Source organism: Akebia trifoliata, chromosome 9 (assembly GCF_017979445.1).
Source record: "Akebia trifoliata isolate Shusen 1 chromosome 9, ASM1797944v1, whole genome shotgun sequence".
Lineage (NCBI taxonomy): Eukaryota > Viridiplantae > Streptophyta > Magnoliopsida > Ranunculales > Lardizabalaceae > Akebia > Akebia trifoliata.
Genome location: NC_141383.1, coordinates 26987143 through 27003744, shown reverse-complemented (window position 1 = coordinate 27003744; position 16602 = coordinate 26987143). Strand labels below are relative to the sequence as shown.

Sequence of the window (16602 nt, the reverse complement as noted above, 5' to 3'; positions counted from 1 at the left end):
GACGTTTTTGGACTAATACGGCATCCCTTACCTATAAGATAGGATAGGTTTTTACATGGCATGTGTTTAGTTGGTGTTTAAAACAGCTTGGACTACTAATCAAGCCAAAGTGTGTTTGAATTTCAATAAAAATGTGCCACACACAAGACACCTATCGTTTTTATAAGATTGGGACACCGTTTTAGATGGCAACTCTTTTTGAAAATCTTATCCTACACGATTCAAAGAAATCAAATATCTCATTTGAGACAACTTGGTCTCCTGTATGAACGAGATGAGAAACTGAGTTTTAAAACCATGCAATCAGTACTTCACTTGAGAATTTTAATCTATTTTTCCAAAAGGTGAAAGATAAGAATGTTATCTTAGTTTACAAATATTCAATCAATTAATTGATTCCTTGTTATATTAAGTCAGCTTTAATTAAAAACTAAAAATGGGAGAATTTAATTTGTAACGAAAACCGAAACGTGATTCGAGATCCAGAATTGACACGTACACTATTCTTTTTTATTCCTATATATATATATATATATATATATATATAATGTCATGGTGCCCATACAGTAATTGTAGAATTCTGAATATATAACAATATCTTAATAACTTTTAAGAAAAAGATTCCTGTTGCTTTAGACGCTACACAGTTAACAAAAGACAATACCATGGGTCCGGTCCCTCCCTCCTCTAACTTAAGCTGCTTCGCATTCATCCAATCATTTAACGCTCAAACACGTGGACTCTCTTTCTTTTACTTATATAATATATAATAAGGATTTATTATTATTATTATTTATTTATTTATACTTTTCCTCGTAATTTCTGGAAAAGATAATTCTCGAAAAATAAAATAAAATTGTAGAGAGAATTAGTTCTGACTGACTTATGAGTCGTGAGACCGCGGGAAATGGTGGAAATTTATTTCTTTTAGGACACGTGTCGGCAAGGAAAGAAAAGTAACCATAGTTAAGGTCTACACCAGATCCTTAATGTTAATTAAGTGAGGCTGCCCCCTAATTGCATGACAATATAGACGGCGTTAAGAAGTATTTCGAATGAGAAAAAGACACGTATGTCAGTGTGATAACGACGTTAGGATGATTCCATTGAGCCGCCTAAAGTGTCGCTTTTCGTTTTTAGTTTTTAGCCAGTTATTAAGTTAAATTAGGTAATTAAAAACCGGTTGGACCGGTCTGGTGACTTGGACTCCCGGTTGACCATCCGGTTGGCGTGCAGAGTTGGACCCCATGCTTTTGGTCTTGCAGTCGAGAGGACTGTACAATGGTTATGACAGATGGGCCTATCACCTAAGAGAGTTGCAGAAGAGAGAGAAAGTCACGACAGAGAGAGAAGGAGATAAGAAGAAAGATATCAAACAAATGGTTAAATCGAGAGAGACGACGCTTGCAAGGAAGGATTGAAGATTTGAGTTTCAAATCTAGGGATTCAGATTCAGAACAGTATTATTGTCTGGTGGAGTTTCTTTTTGGCGAAATTAGGGTTATTTCATCGCTGTTGGGTACTGTTTTTTCGTTTTTCAAGTTGTTAGGGTTTCGGATTTCCTTAATAATCGACTGAACAAGTTGCAGATGAGAGATCTGTGCTGAAATTTTGGCACAAATGGCTTCTTCATCCTGTACGGGCCTTGGAGAGAACTTCTCTTCAAGTTGTGGCGAATCTAAAGATGGAGGAATGGTTAGAAACGGTGTTACAGAGGTTCCGAGAGACTATGAGCCTAGAAATAGTAAATCTGGTTAGTTTCTGTCAGATTTGGTTATTATTTTTTTTTATAAAAACAATAGGGTAGAGATTCGAGCATGGTTGAAAGGATCTAGTTTAGATATCTCTGTAATTTTTTGTTTTTAATGTTATAGATTTGGAAGATGCGCTTTACGCGGAGCTTTGGCATGCTTGTGCTGGTCCTCTTGCGACTGTGCCTCGCCAAGGAGAGCGAGTTTTCTATTTTCCTCAGGGACATATCGAGCAGGTAAGTTTGTCTGTTTCAGAAATTTGAGATCTCTCTGTTCTACTAAACTTCAGAATTATCTGTTTTGCAAATTTTATCTGTTTTTTTTTTCTGCACTGTTACACTCCTTTTTCTACGAAAATGGATGTTGGATTCCTTTGGTTTGGTTGGTTTTAGAGGGATTTGTGGATATGATTTCTTTTTCTTCTTCTTTTTTCCGCTTCTATACCTTCTTGTTTGAATAAATTTATTATTGATAAGTTTCTGAGTTCCGATCCAGGTTGAAGCGTCAACGAATCAGTTCTCTGATCAGCAGATTCCAGTTTATAATCTTCCTTCGAAGATCCTCTGCCGTGTGATGAACGTCCACTTGAAGGTGCTTCAATCTCATCTGTAATACATATTAGGGTTCCTAGGGTTTTTCAAGTTTAGTTCCTTCTGAAATTAGTCAAGGTACTGCTCTGAGATTAATAGGTTTTTATTGATTTCTTGGCACTGATAGAGTATTTTTTCCGTGTAGGCTGAACCAGATACCGACGAGGTTTTTGCACAAGTCACGTTGCTTCCTGAAGCAAACGTATGCCTCCTTTTAGGCGTTTTAAATTTAGATGATATTTTTTACATTAAAATGTGCGGATGGTGATAATTCTAACTATCTTGATGGCATTTTTACCAGCAAGATGAGAACTCGGTTGAGAAGGAGCCGGTGCCGCCTCCCCCATCTCGCCCTCTTGTGCATTCCTTCTGTAAGACTCTGACTGCCTCTGATACAAGCACCCATGGTGGGTTCTCTGTGTTGAGACGTCATGCAGATGAATGCTTACCTCCATTGGTTAGGATTCCTTTCTTTGCTCCATGTGCTTCCTTTCCATTTTCCGAGTTCTTTTTTTAAGTATCTGATTTTGGCTTTCCCTTTCCCTTAACAGGATATGTGTGGGCAACCACCAACTCAAGAGTTGGTAGCAAAGGATTTGCATGGAATTGAATGGAGGTTCCGTCACATTTTTCGGGGTAGCAACTATATACCTTTCCTATGGTTTCTGCATGTGTTATTCGATCACCATTCATTACATTGATATTCTGGTTTGAAGACTTTTTGGTATGGAGATCCTTCGGTTTCTCTACTTCACCCTTGATTATTTCCTTGTGATATTAGATGGTTTATTGTCTTTTTCAAAACAATTGCATCAAGGTACCTCATTTTTCATGTTGGGCAAGACTGTCAATGTTTGCTGTTTTTCAGCCCATGAAGTTCCATGAGTAAAGCAAGAAATGGCTTAATCTTGTAAAGTTTTATTATTGGGGTGCTTTCTTGTCCAAATTTATCCTGATCCCTAACTACATATTTTTTGTTTAATGGTACAATTTAATTACAGTTGTTGTGAGCCCATAATTTTATTTAGATTGACGAATAACAAGAAACTAGCTTTTCACGGTTAGCAACATCGACTTTTTTTTTTCTTTTTTAAAATTCTATACCTGGTTTGAGTTTTCCAGGTCAACCAAGGAGGCACTTGCTTCAAAGTGGTTGGAGTGTCTTTGTTAGCTCCAAAAGGCTTGTTGCAGGGGATGCATTTATTTTTCTCAGGTTTGTTATCTTCTTTTTTTTTTATCGATAGGTTTGTTATCTTCTCCACTTCCTGTGGTACCAAAATCCAATTGATGTCTGATATGATGCTACTTTGTTGGTTTCCAGAGGTGAAAATGGGGAACTTCGAGTTGGGGTAAGACGTGCTATGAGACAGCAGAGTAACGTTCCATCTTCGGTCATCTCTAGTCACAGCATGCACCTTGGAGTCCTTGCAACTGCATGGCATGCTGTCTCGACAGGAACCATGTTCACCGTTTATTACAAACCTAGGTTTATGTTGTATCTTGATCCATTTCTTTTTATATCGTGGTTTCAATGAATTATAATCTAATCATTAAAAAAAAAAAAATTATAATCTATATATAATATTGGACCATGTAGCAGACCCACAAAATTTTGTTAAAAAGCTTTGATGATGACAATATCTGACCATTTTTACTTGTGTGTTATGGAGTTGAAAATCATCTGCTTGGCACATGTCTCTATGAGACAAAAAATTTCGGTGTGTAAGTTACATATGGTTAAGTCCATTTATTTATTATACGCTCAAATGGTGGGAAGGCCTGCTTTCTGTAAGTATTTGCTTGTATTGTAATTTTACACGTTCCTTTAATCTGAGATGTTCTTCTAAACTTTACAGGACTAGCCCTGCTGAGTTTATTGTTCCATTTGATCAATATATGGAATCGGTTAAGAACAGTCATTCTATTGGGATGAGATTTAAAATGAGGTTTGAAGGTGAAGAAGCACCTGAACAGAGGTATGATTCCTGCACCTTCTTTGAAGTATCAACTCTTCACCACTTCTGCAACTCCCTTTGTTGCCTACAGCTAATAATGCTGATCCCACAATGAACCTTTTTTTGCCGTGTTAGGTTTACAGGCACCATAGTTGGAATTGGGGATGCTGATCCTACCAGGTGGTCTCAATCAAAATGGAGATGCCTCAAGGTAGTATCATAAGATGGTTGTTTGTATTGTGTTTTGTTATTGAAGTACTCTGAAATGCTTTGTCATCATTTATTTGTTTTAGGTGCGATGGGATGAAACTTCTGTTTCTCGTCCAGAGAGGATTTCTCCTTGGAAAGTAGAACCTGCTTTGTCTCCTCCTGCTCTGAATCCACTTCCTTTGCCGAGGCCAAAAAGGCCCCGTGGAAATTTGGTTCCTTCCTGTCCTGATTCCTCTGTTCTTATGAAGGAAGGTAACAACTTGCATTGCATTGGATACTTAATAGAGTTCTTAATCCTATTTTGCCTCTTTTATTGCATTGATAGTTTGTAGTAGTTAAATGTTCTCTAAATCTATGTTCATTTATATAGGTTCATCTAAAGTCACAGTAGGTCCTTCTCCAGTAACTGATTTTTCAAGGGTCTTGCAAGGTCCAGAAATCTCGACTGTGAGAGGCAATTTTACTGAAAATAACGAGTCAGACACTTCTCAAAAGGCTGTTGTATGGCCTCCTTTGCAAGATGTTGAGAAGGCAGATGTGGTTTCTAGTCATACAACATTTGGATCAGAGGAGTGGGTTTCTCTAATGAAGTATGAACCAACATATGCACATTTGCTATCGGGTTTTCGAATCCCCAATGATTCTCCTCATGGGTTCTGCCCCCCATTTGTTGACTCAAACCCAGATGATGCTAGTCCGCTGAAGAAGAATTTTCAAGGCACAGAAGCCAAATTTTACTTCGTTGCTGACTCAAGGACCATGAAACCTTTGGGCCCCTCAGTAAACATGTTAGACTCTAGCATGAGGGCACCTGCACAAGCTGGTGAAGTATCCTATCAGAAACCAGAAACCGCTAGATATGGTGGGTTGAGTAGGTATCCTGAGCCCCAGAGTCTCAGATTCGAGCAGCAGCAGCAGCATCCAGGAAACTGGTTGATGCCTCTGCGGTCTCCTCAATCAGGAGCAGGGGCTCTACCTGATTCAAGTGAGTTAAGACCACAACCTGCCTTGTTACAGCAACATGAGGCTACTTCAAAATCCAAAGGTGATGGAAACTGCATGCTATTTGGTATTCCCCTCAATAGAAACCCAGTGACATCACATATAAATTCGGCTTATGAGCCAGGAGATCATTTGCATCACTCTCGGTCTGTAGAATCTGACCAACACTCGGAACAATCGAAAGGTTCAAAGTTGGCAGATACTGCTGTTGCGGCTATAGAGCAGGAGAAACCTATTCAAGCTTGTCAGCAGCTGCCCTCTGGGGATGTTGTGAGCAAATTTCCAAGTGGTTCAACCAGGAGTTGCACTAAGGTTCTTCCCCTGTCCATGTCAATTGTAATTTATTGTTTCTGGGATTGTAATGGCTAGTTTGTTCTCCTTCTTTTAGTTTCTCTTTTCTTTTTCCGATTTTGGAATGCAGGTTCACTTGTGATAACGTCTATGAACTGATGGAATTATTTTTTTTTTTTTGTTGACTTCAGGTTCACAAGCAGGGGATTGCTCTTGGGAGATCTGTGGACCTTACCAAATTCAATGGCTATGATGAACTGATTGCTGATTTAGATCAAATGTTTGAATTTAATGGCGAATTGATGGCTCCCAACAAAAGTTGGCTGGTTGTATATACTGATAATGAGGGTGATATGATGCTTGTTGGAGATGATCCATGGCAGTAAGTGTTCCGAACCTTTTTTGTTGTTCCCCTTGAACCATTGATACATCCATTTTCTTTACATTATACATAGTGTATCTTTTATCTCCCATTCATTGTGTTTTAAACATTATGATCATACTACTCTGGACTGGAGTTTATTCCAATGGTCAAGGTTCATCCATTTATTTGAGTTGTGTGTGTGCAAACCAGGGAATTTTGCAGTATAGTTCGCAAGATCTTCATCTATACCAAAGAGGAGGTCCAAAAGATGAACCCAGGGAGTCTGAACCAAAAGGAAGAGGAAAACCTGGCTGTGACAGATGAAAGAACAGCAGGTGCTAAAGAAATGAAATCTCTGCTGCATCATCATCCTCAAGCAGCTTCTCCCCAAAACTTCTAGGTTTACCTTTTTCATGTTTGGTAAGTTTCCAGGCATCCTCTCCATTCCCATGTGGAGAAATAATCGAGTATTCTGTGGTCCTTTCTATATTGATCAAAACTTTTTCCAAATTCCATTTCAAATGGATACCTAATTTATGGAGGTCTACAAAAGCCCAAACAGATTCCTCTGTGGTCCAAAGACAATTGGTGGGTACAACACAATGGAAAATTGGAGTTTCTTAAATGGTCTTAAATGCTCCTTATGTCCTTGTTGATATGTATGTATATGCATATGTTCATGTAATATTTTATGCCACACAATGTTTCTATGGGCTTAAGTAGTCAGTGGAAAGGCATTCTTTTACGATCTCCCACATTTGTGATTATAAGTAGTCTGCTTAGAGAGTGGCATTAGGTGTAAAAAGAGCATGTATCATCAAATGATTTATTTCTCCCATTGATCAGGTTTGGAAGTGTGCACTTGACAAGATTGTGGGAAAGCCATTTGGGTTGTGCAACCTATTTGAAGATGTGTTTACGAGTGAGCCGCTACTCTGCGACAGTTGCTCCCTCTGGAATTACGTGGAGCTTTTGATATTGCAGTTTTTTTGGATTTACTGTGATTTTTATTCTTTACAGTTTCTATGATGCTTCTCTAATTCACACCTTGCATTCTCAATCATCTATCTTATCTTATGTATAGAGTTATTTTTCCCGTTTCTTGTATAATTTTTTTGTCTTTGTGCCCAATGGAAAGAGTCAGTACACATTTAAATGATCCTCAACTGGCTCCTAATGTTTCTGTTGCGAAATACTATCGTGTAAATATTTATCTTAAGTTCACTTTTGCTTTATAATTGTATAGAGAGTGAACCTTTGACATTATGTTAATCATCACCTATGAAGAGCAAATTGCTGCATTCTCTTGGATTCAAAGCTTTTTGTTATCAAACAGTTGTAGATTTAATTGAATAATGGGAAGAACATGACTATTTGATCAATTTATTTGTGACGAGGTTTTGATGATGATTGTATTGAGGCCCACCCAAGTCGGACCAATATTTTGATTCTCCCTAAACAATGGTTGTGAAAGCGGATATGAACACTTCCATAATGTTCTGTAAGGAAAAGAAATGTGGCTCTAACGATGGAATGGAGGTACACCACGGACCCCAACCCTTGGAGGATGTGCACATGGTTGGACAGTTGGAGAAAGTAGAAAAGAAGAGAAATGAATTATGAAATTTTTTTATTAGTTAAAAAGAGAGGACCAAGGTTGGGAGAGCCACCTACCACCTTAATGGTTGACTATCTAATCTATCATCCACTAGACGAGAGGGTCAGGAGGTCATGGTCGCTGACCGATCCACTCGCTACCAATCCAGCAAAAAGTGGTTTGTGAAGAAATAGAGAGGAAAAGTAGCACGTTTTTAATGAAATTCTTTGACAAGCCTAGTCCTACCAACCCAAACTTGATCTTTAAGAAAAAAGAAAAGAAAGCAAAGAGACATGATTTGAATATTTACAGAAGAGAATTGTCTAGTCAGGGAGGGAGGGCGTGGTGAACATGATCTTAGAAAAAAATCATAGCCTTGAAGGCAACTGGGGTGAGACAGTCTGATATGTGACTGATTTATTTATGTATCCACACATTAAGAAAATATTATGGAATTTATGAAAGTTGGGTCAAAATCAACTGAATTTGGCATTTTTACATAGAATAATTAAAATATTATAAACCATATAAAAATGATATTGTGAACAAACATCTATTAATCCAACTTATAATAAAATTTATTTTAAATCGATATGGTTGGACTCGATGTGACGAGATATATAAGTATAACCATGGATCATGGTGGTGAGTCTTGGTAAAAAAAGGAAGGGTTGACTGCATGGTTCCTCATCCACCACCAAAGATCAGAGTCTAATAACAATATTATGGATTATGAGTTCTGACCCCATTCATCTTCTGGGCAATCATATGTATAATATGAAGGGTAAGGTCCATTTAAGATATAACAATCCCCAGGCCCATTAAATATTGGGAGCATCAAATCAAAATCAAGTGCAAGGTAATGTTGCAATTGAGCCAACATCCCACCATGTAAGAGATCACTGCCAACGCAATTGAGATTCTATTTTAAAGCTAAAACTGCTGAAGATAACATGTTTTCTTTGTGATTCCAAGCTTGACTAATTAAGGGAGTGCGCTACAAAGCTTCTTAAAAACTCTTGGGCTTGGTGCATCATTTCCCATTGGAGTGAATGGTAGATGATTTGCTTTTACAGATTATGTATTCCTTGATCTCATAGAGGCTGCAATTCTTCTGATAACAGTTGAGATTGAGCTACATGACACCATGGAAGCTGGCCGAGTTCAAGAGCACTGCTTTGATTGCCTCAGGCATCACATCTGGACCTTCCATGCATTGCTGACAAAGGGAAAGAAACAACACCTCTTTTACATATAATATATATAGTTAAAAGGAGCATATCTAAGATGCCGAACCCAATAAAAGTATCACAATCAATTATTAATCACACAAATATGAGAAGAGAATGGATCATGATTTTTGCCATATGAGGAAATATAAGGTAAACCAATGGATATATCAGAATGCAAGACTGGGAAACCTTAAGAGATTTCCTCACTAAATTGGATTATCGAATCCATCCTACCCAGTGTTTCAGCCAAGCAGAAATGATTATAAACTAGGAAAAATCTATAGATTGAATATCAGAGTCTCAAACAGATCATATTCTCTCTCTTAAAGGTACCTTAGGTTCCCTTTTACTTTATCATGAGAGACATTGAGGTGTCAGGACTTGAATGTCAGGGTGTCATAGTTCAGTTGGATAGTTTCTCCAAGTTGCAACAAATATGGGTTCTCTCCAGCTTGCCTAACAATATTAACTAATGAAGAAAAGGTGACTGGGAGAGGAAGCTTACCTCAGCTCGGAAAACATCCAAAGCGAACCCATCGAAACAGCTGATGACAGCCTGCTGGATGTCGAGTCCAAGGTCATCAAGAGCCTTCATAGTGGAGAGCAAGAGACCCGGTCTACGGGCACAAATCATGTGGATGTTGAGAGCCCCTTCTCTAACCCTGACTTCAACCTGCAAGTAGTAAAGTAGACAATATGACTAAAGATCTCTTTAATAATAATACAAGATGATTGAGGGTGCCATAAGCCACAAGAAATCAAAAAGTGAACACGTGATTGGTCATTGGATATAACCTAATCAATGGTCCTACAAAGGTGAATCCTGAACTAACTGGATATTAATAATCATCTAATGAACACTTTCTTTATATATATATATATATATATATATATATATTTTGGACCATCCAACCAGATGACGTCGGAAAAAAGGATTACTGGATGGGAATTATCAACTAGTCATTCCAGGCTGATGGGCATGAGCACTGTGTATGAAGACAAGGTACTTCCCATAAGCCTTCCCCAGGCATGAAAAACAAAAAAGAGGGGTGTTGGTTTAGTATCCCATAATCCTAAAGTGCATACAAGAGAGGGCCATCTATAAGTAGCAGGTTGGACGTTGCACCATCATCAACCCATAGAGTTTCAGCGAATGAGGCCAACTTAACGAGAAGTACATGAAAATAGAAAAATGCTCCCTATCAGTCTATCACACAACAGGATTAATATTCAAAGACTATTGAGTGATTAAGAATTCCAGGGCGCTGAAAAATTATATGCAGCAAACAGTTTCTCAAGCAATTAGATAAATTGAAACTAAAAGCCTTTGCAGTGAAATGGAAAATAGGAGAGGATAAGCCAAATTTTGGATTGGTTTGGCTTCTCATAAAGGCAACTAGAGGGTTGTGCAGCAAGATCATGGAAGTTTACCCTTGCACACTGGTTATTTGGGCTTCGCAATGAGGTAGGGCAGAGTTCATCCTTGATACGGGTGGACAGGCTAGGCAGTGTAGGTGTCAAAGGATGGAAGCTGGTAGTAGGTGGAAGCGTAGAACCAGGAGGGCTCGACTCTAGTTCATTGTGGAGGTCTTTGATCCTTTGAAGAAGTTCCTTCAAGTACTCAATCGCATCCCCCAGTATTGAAGCTCTATCCATCTGTCCAAACAGCAAGAGTTAATTAAACACACATCATAACCATTTTCTCAACAATAAAGAAATTGATAAAGCTCCAAAAAAGATCTGACAATGACTCAATTGAACCCTAGGTCCAAGGCATGCACGGATCATGGTTGAGTATTCTAACAAGTTATTTAATTAGAGGAAAAGGAGCTAAAATGTGAACGAGAAAGTTCTCAAATACTTGGTTGAAGGATCTCAGATAAAATTGTCAGCCATTCAACTCTAACATAGTCTTCACTGAATCGATTTATCTGGGATAGTTCTCTAGGAATCATTTGAGTTATTGTTTAGTGCTTCTTATTAGACTTTCTCTCAGCCTCCACAGCATCTTTTGGTCCACATGACTCCAATTGAGAACTGAACATTGTATGTAAAATAAACAGCTAATGCTAAGTTGCTAACATGCTCATCTGATTCATGGTGAGTTATAGAGCTTTCAGTTTAACAGAGATAAATGCTGGAAGTTGCTCTAGAGAAAGATGAAAAAAACATATATATATTTTTTTAAAGGAACCCACTTCAAGGTTAATGCCATTTATCAAAATCCTAAGCTATAAAATCTGAATGATATTTCAAAGATTAAAAAAGAAGATGAAGAAGAAGCTACAACAGACAATAAAGATTCTTTTACCTTGCTAATATTAGGGACAACAGACCTCAGCATGTAGAGCCTGTCATTGAGCTTCTTCCTACGACGTCTCTCCGCCATCAGATTTTTTGCTGGAAGTCCCTTTTTCTTTCCCTTTTGATCTCCTCCGGCTCCACCTATGGCTATGATGGTGCTATTTTCATTCGAATTGGTTCGACTACTGTTCTTCGCGTTCTCCTCCACCTTGTCATCTGAATCATAATCAATGCTCACCTCCTCCATATCGTCCTCTTCGTTCTTCTTCTTTCTCTTCTCCCCTTCTTCTTCCAACTCCTTCTTCCCCTTTTCACCCTCATACCTGATCAAACCCGGACCACTATCCAAACTCTTAAACCCCAAATTCCCCTTTTTGTCCATTGCTGCTGAATTCTGAAGGAAAGCAGCTGCTCTCTTCTGAAAGAGAGTGGGTTGAGCACCCACAGAAGGCAATACCTCAAGAGGCTTCAACAATTTAGACCTGTTGTTGTTGACAAACAACAAAGAATTACTAGAACCCTCTAACTCCAATCCTCCGAAAATTGGATTGAAACCAGTTGTTCCTACTGTGCCTCTGTTGTCGACCAACGACATTAAATGGGTATTTGAAAATTGGGAACTAGAGCTCAAATTCTCTCCTTGTGAGTTCAAATCACTAAACCCTGACAAGACCTCTTCTCCCCTGTTCATAGAAACAGGGAAATTGGAAATCTGGTTATCCTGCAATGGTGCAAGAAACCCCGGGTCGCAACTCAAATCAAACTCGTTCTCATAAGGATTGCTGCAAACCACGTTGAGGAACGATGCTGAGGACAAGCAGGATTTTGGTGGCAAGAATGACTGTACCAACGAATGGTCGAGATTGAAGCCAGAAGAGGGAGAGCACGAAGAAGATGAATCTACTGACTGCAACAGTAGATTCTCTGCTGCAATGAGGTTCGAAGAGAAGGCAATGTCTTTGATTTGTTGGTGGTTTTGGAAGCTGTGGAGGTCTTGGTGAGATGGGTTTCCATTAGTGTTCACGTACCAGTCATCTTCGAGCATCGATTTGAAAGTAGAGAGAGAAGAACCCATATCTTCATTGTTCTCTCCTCCATTGTTTTTAGTCCATGTAACCGTATTTTCTTCCTCTCCATCCATCCAAACAACACCATTGATCCTCGATAGCATTTCTACTCTGCCTTTTTTTCTTTTCTGATCTCTCTCAGAGAAAAACAAACACAATTGAAAGAAAGATATAAACAGAGAAAGAAAAAAAAGAGTTGCAGAGACGCAAAAAGGAGAAAGGCTTATTGCTTTGAACGTTACACTGAAACCTTTGGACTTAATAACAGTGACAAAGTACAAAATTACCCTTCTTCTGATCTTTTCATATTTACTGACGTTGCCACTAAAGTAGCTTTGATTTCTGTGATAAAGGAGGTAGAGAACACATGTAAAGGGAATTGTTTTGTTAATTTAATGAGAAATGATATTAAATAAGTTGCTTTTCCTTTAGGGAAACCTTCCCTGGATTGATTACCTTTTTGGCATTTTCTTCAAAATGAAACAAACGGTTTTTGTGTGAGCTGGGCAATTTTGTCATTTATGAAAAAATGAAAAGGAAAATCCTACTAATTATTTATTTGGGTAAATTATTAAAAGAGGATAAATATTTTAATATTTTTAAATTTTTTTTTTTTTTTTTCAAAATTACCAAAATCTAATTATGTCTTTAGACAAATCCAACATTTTAATAACTTGTTGGATTGTCCAGTGTTTTAATGAAGGTTAATTGATGGGGTTGTTAAAACAAACTATTAAAACGCTGGACAGATCAATGTTTTAATCATTCAAATGGCATTTTTGGTAAAATAATGTATTTTAACACATTAAAATGCTCAACTCTCTTTTAAAATATTTAAATCTCTTTCAATTTTCCCTTATTTATTTGATAGTTCTTTGTCCCAAAAGTAAATATTATTTCTAGGCAACTCAATATTTGAATGAAATTATTCAAGAGAAAATCCTATTAAAAGGAAAGAGATCGAAGGAAAATGGGATCTTTCTCTTTCTAGCCAACTTGAGAACTAACCTACTTATTTATTTTTTTTTTCTTTATTTTTTTGATAATCTAACTTGGATGTCGAAGGATTCTTGGTAGGTATCACACCGATGCCACCAAAGAACGAAGGGAACAAGAAGCATTCAACAGTATTGTAGAGTAGAGTTGATAGAGGTAATCCAGAATTACCTCTACACTAACCAATTTGCTTGGATAGATCCACTTGTATAAGTATGTATTATTAGATTTGTTTTGATTTGTTATAGAATAGAGTATTTGATAAAAAGTGACATGTTATTTCATAACCACGATGTGGTGTTAACTAGGGAAGATTTGACCATATCACAACTATGAATGTCAGTAAAGAAGATAGTGGCCAAGAAAATATATTATGTCAATCACTTAAAAAAAAGAGATTTCAAAAGATAAGCAACAACACAATAAAAAGTATTATGTAATTAAGAAAGTGGATAAAGTGGGTAAATAAAATGGATAAGTAATTAAGAAGTATTATGTAATCCACAATCCCAATAAAAATCTTTAGGGTATTTTAGAAACACCCCTTGTCAAATTGGTGATATTAAGTTTCCCCTCCTGCAAAATGCAAAATTAGATATACCGACTTGACCATAAGTCAACATTTCATTTTGTCAATGATTTAATGGTGAAATTTAAAAAAAAAAAAAAAAAAAAATATGTCTTTCAAATGCTTAAACTACTAAATCAAAATTTTGAAAAAAAAAAAAAAACAATTAACCTTGCATTTTGCAAAGGGATAAATCTAATATTACTAATTTAATAGGGGGTGTTTCTTTATTATACATCTAGAAATAGACTTCGAGAGTTGAAAATTTTATTTTATGATATTTCTTTTTCTACTTACAAGGCCTACATACTTTTAACTCATTCAAATGTATTCGTTCATTGCAAATGCCTCTCCTCTGTTGTATCTTTATTTGGACCACCATAAGACACTGATGACTTGGTACTAAAAATAAATACATTAAAGAGAAAAACATGTACCTTATTGTTGCTAAGGTAAGTGGCCTTCCCAATTAAAAATAAAAATGTCTTACTAAGCCTCATCCACCGTTAAAAAAGAAAAAAAAAAAATGTCAGAGATTTGTAAAAAGAGATTTTGAGACAAAGATTGTTTAACGCATCTCGAGGTAATTTTGACAGTGGGTGAGACTTAGTAATGCCTTTTTCCTTAACATCTTAGTAAGAAAAGGGTTTCTCTTTCATTTATTCAGGGTGGGTCAGGATGCGTCATATATTTAATGAAAAAGCGACAAGAGAAGAATGGAGAAAGTGAGAATAAATTTGAAGTGGGAGAAACCAACCCAAGTTTCTCGTGAATCCTCACTGACTTCACTTAATTCCCAATTAAACCTTCTTACCTCTCGTCCCCAAGTGCAAGTGTACGTACCTCACGTCTCACTGTCGTGTCTCACCCTCAAATTTAGCACCTCAGTTTCGTGACCCACCTAAATTTCTGATTCCTTCTTTCTTACCTTTATTTTCACTGAACAAAACACGTGGCACACACGCATCACATGGGAACTCCAAAGATTGTGATAAAAACCATGCATCCATGTTTCTTTTTCCGTTAAAGAGAGAAATGGAGGTTATTGGAGAGGAACTTGTTTGGAAGCAAAGAGTTATAAACCCTTAAAATTAAAATTTCCAACTTCCCTAACTAACATAGCAGTACCAAAGCAGAGGATCTCTGATTCTGTGATTGGGGCGTTTGAAAAAATAGAGCATCAGATTATCACGATTCTTTATAATTTATACAATAGGTAACAACACAAGAACTAGATTTTTCTTAAACTTGGACTAATGAAAAATGTCTTAAGGATCCTCATCTTCAATCTTTATTCAATATCTTTGTGTTTTAACCTTGAACATCTTTCCTCTTCAACCTTCAAACATTAAGAACAAGATAGGATTTTAAAGAATTACATGTTACTTTTAAGTAAAAAAAAAAATTGGTATTTCTATGAGACATTAAATATGATAAGGTTTAAGATGAGATGAATAAGTTTAAAAAAACAATTTACCTTAGATATTAACAATTTAAAGATAAAAGAATTTTATGAAAACATTTTCAAACTTAATATTTTATCTCTTTGAATTTTTAAGTCTTGGAAACAAAATAGAATTTTTGGAGAAGGAGAAGGAGAAGGATGGATTTTGGGCTAGATAAATCAAGGGTTCTTTACAATAATACATTGAAGACATTGGATTAAAGATCAGGTTAAATAGGTTAAATATAGTTTATCCTAAAACTCAATAACTTTATTATGGAGATTATTAGTCAACCATCGTTTGTAGTGAGGAGCCCAACATTATCATAGAAGGAAATCAAGGTTAGCAGTTGATGTTAGTTCTTAGCCTCCACTGATTAAAAATCATGACTTCGTCTATGGGCTCATCTAGTTATGCTAGAAACGATATAACTTTTGATTTCAACGTTTATTTGATTATTCGATTATATTTTATGACATTTTTAGCTACAAAAGTGTTCTCTTCTAAGATAAAAAAAAAAAAAAAGAATTGCAAAGAAAACGAACTCGTGGCTTTGGTGTTTGTTCAAGTAATGCATTCGTTATTGGATAGATTTTGACAGAGCACATAAAGTTATGAATAAATCTTTAAAATCATGAGTATCAATCTTTGTTCTTTTTTTTTTTTTTGACCAGAGTATCCCTGAGGTAGAGGGCTCGTATAGAGCAGGCCTTCGGCCAAGTCTGGCTACAAAATTGTGTCCATCATGACTAATCCCTAGGCCCCAAGATAGCCCATAACAATAAGGAGCAATTTAATTCAGTTTTGAATTCACGACCTAGGGAAGCAAACCTGTGTCACTACACCTTATCATTGATCCAAGTGCCCAAGAGTCCGACTTAGAGGGGGGTTGGCCGCTTCAAAATTATGAAGGAACCCTCTTCATTACAAGACATGTAGCATTTTTAATTTATTTCACGTCGTTACATTTTCGCCAAATTTTGGAATACATCCTTGAAAATGCCACGTGTGACCCAATGGAGAGGGTTCTTTCAAAATTTTAAAGGCGCCTGCCCGCTTCAAAAAAAAAATTATGGTGCCTGATGGGCATTAATCAATGTTTTTTGTTTTCCATTCATCATCTCCGCTAGAAAAAAGGGTAGTTACAAAAGCACCCAATGAATTAATAAGGGCAACCTACACCATAGCCGAATTTTTTTGTCGTATATCGTACTTGCTCAATGTAGTATG

The 16602-nt window shown here is 36.8% G+C and overlaps 2 protein-coding genes across 3 annotated transcripts; one reads left to right on the top strand and one right to left on the bottom strand.

The window, feature by feature from the left end:
- Positions 1–1274: 1274 nt before the first annotated feature.
- Positions 1275–7429, top strand: LOC147395165 (auxin response factor 2B-like). Of its 2 annotated transcripts, none has more exons than XM_086454252.1 (15): positions 1275–1753; positions 1875–1987; positions 2247–2342; positions 2487–2543; positions 2643–2798; positions 2893–2977; positions 3464–3554; positions 3663–3827; positions 4198–4317; positions 4432–4507; positions 4590–4758; positions 4943–5820; positions 5991–6181; positions 6374–6583; positions 7010–7429. In XM_086454252.1, the coding sequence occupies exons 1-14, from the start codon at positions 1621–1623 to the stop codon at positions 6561–6563; spliced, it is 2520 nt and encodes an 839-aa protein (XP_086310378.1). In that variant the 5' UTR covers positions 1275–1620; the 3' UTR covers positions 6564–6583; positions 7010–7429. The 2 variants fall into 2 exon arrangements, with proteins under 2 accessions (XP_086310378.1, XP_086310377.1); XM_086454251.1 differs by having other exon boundaries at positions 4877–5820.
- Positions 7430–8652: 1223 nt separating this feature from the next.
- LOC147395164 (transcription factor ICE1-like) lies at positions 8653–12621 on the bottom strand. Its single transcript, XM_086454254.1, has 4 exons — positions 11304–12621; positions 10424–10648; positions 9498–9665; positions 8653–8979 (listed from the first exon to the last, which is right to left on the bottom strand). Exons 1-4 carry the CDS (start codon positions 12465–12467, stop codon positions 8896–8898), a joined length of 1641 nt encoding a protein of 546 aa, XP_086310380.1. The 5' UTR covers positions 12468–12621; the 3' UTR covers positions 8653–8895.
- Positions 12622–16602: the final 3981 nt, after the last annotated feature.

Excerpts from the sequence above, each read along its gene's own strand:
- LOC147395165 (XM_086454251.1), top strand. The coding sequence starts at position 1,621 with ATGGCTTCTTCATCCTGTACGGGCCTTGGAGAGAACTTCTCTTCAAGT. Across the intron at positions 2,799-2,892 it reads ATGAATGCTTACCTCCATTG|GATATGTGTGGGCAACCACC; the intron begins GTTAGGATTCCT and ends TTCCCTTAACAG. Across the intron at positions 4,759-4,876 it reads CTCTGTTCTTATGAAGGAAG|GTTCATCTAAAGTCACAGTA; the intron begins GTAACAACTTGC and ends TCATTTATATAG.
- LOC147395164 (XM_086454254.1), bottom strand. The coding sequence starts at position 12,467 with ATGCTATCGAGGATCAATGGTGTTGTTTGGATGGATGGAGAGGAAGAA. Across the intron at positions 10,649-11,303 it reads TTGTCCCTAATATTAGCAAG|ATGGATAGAGCTTCAATACT; the intron begins GTAAAAGAATCT and ends CTGTTTGGACAG. Across the intron at positions 8,980-9,497 it reads TGGATGTTTTCCGAGCTGAG|CAATGCATGGAAGGTCCAGA; the intron begins GTAAGCTTCCTC and ends TCCCTTTGTCAG.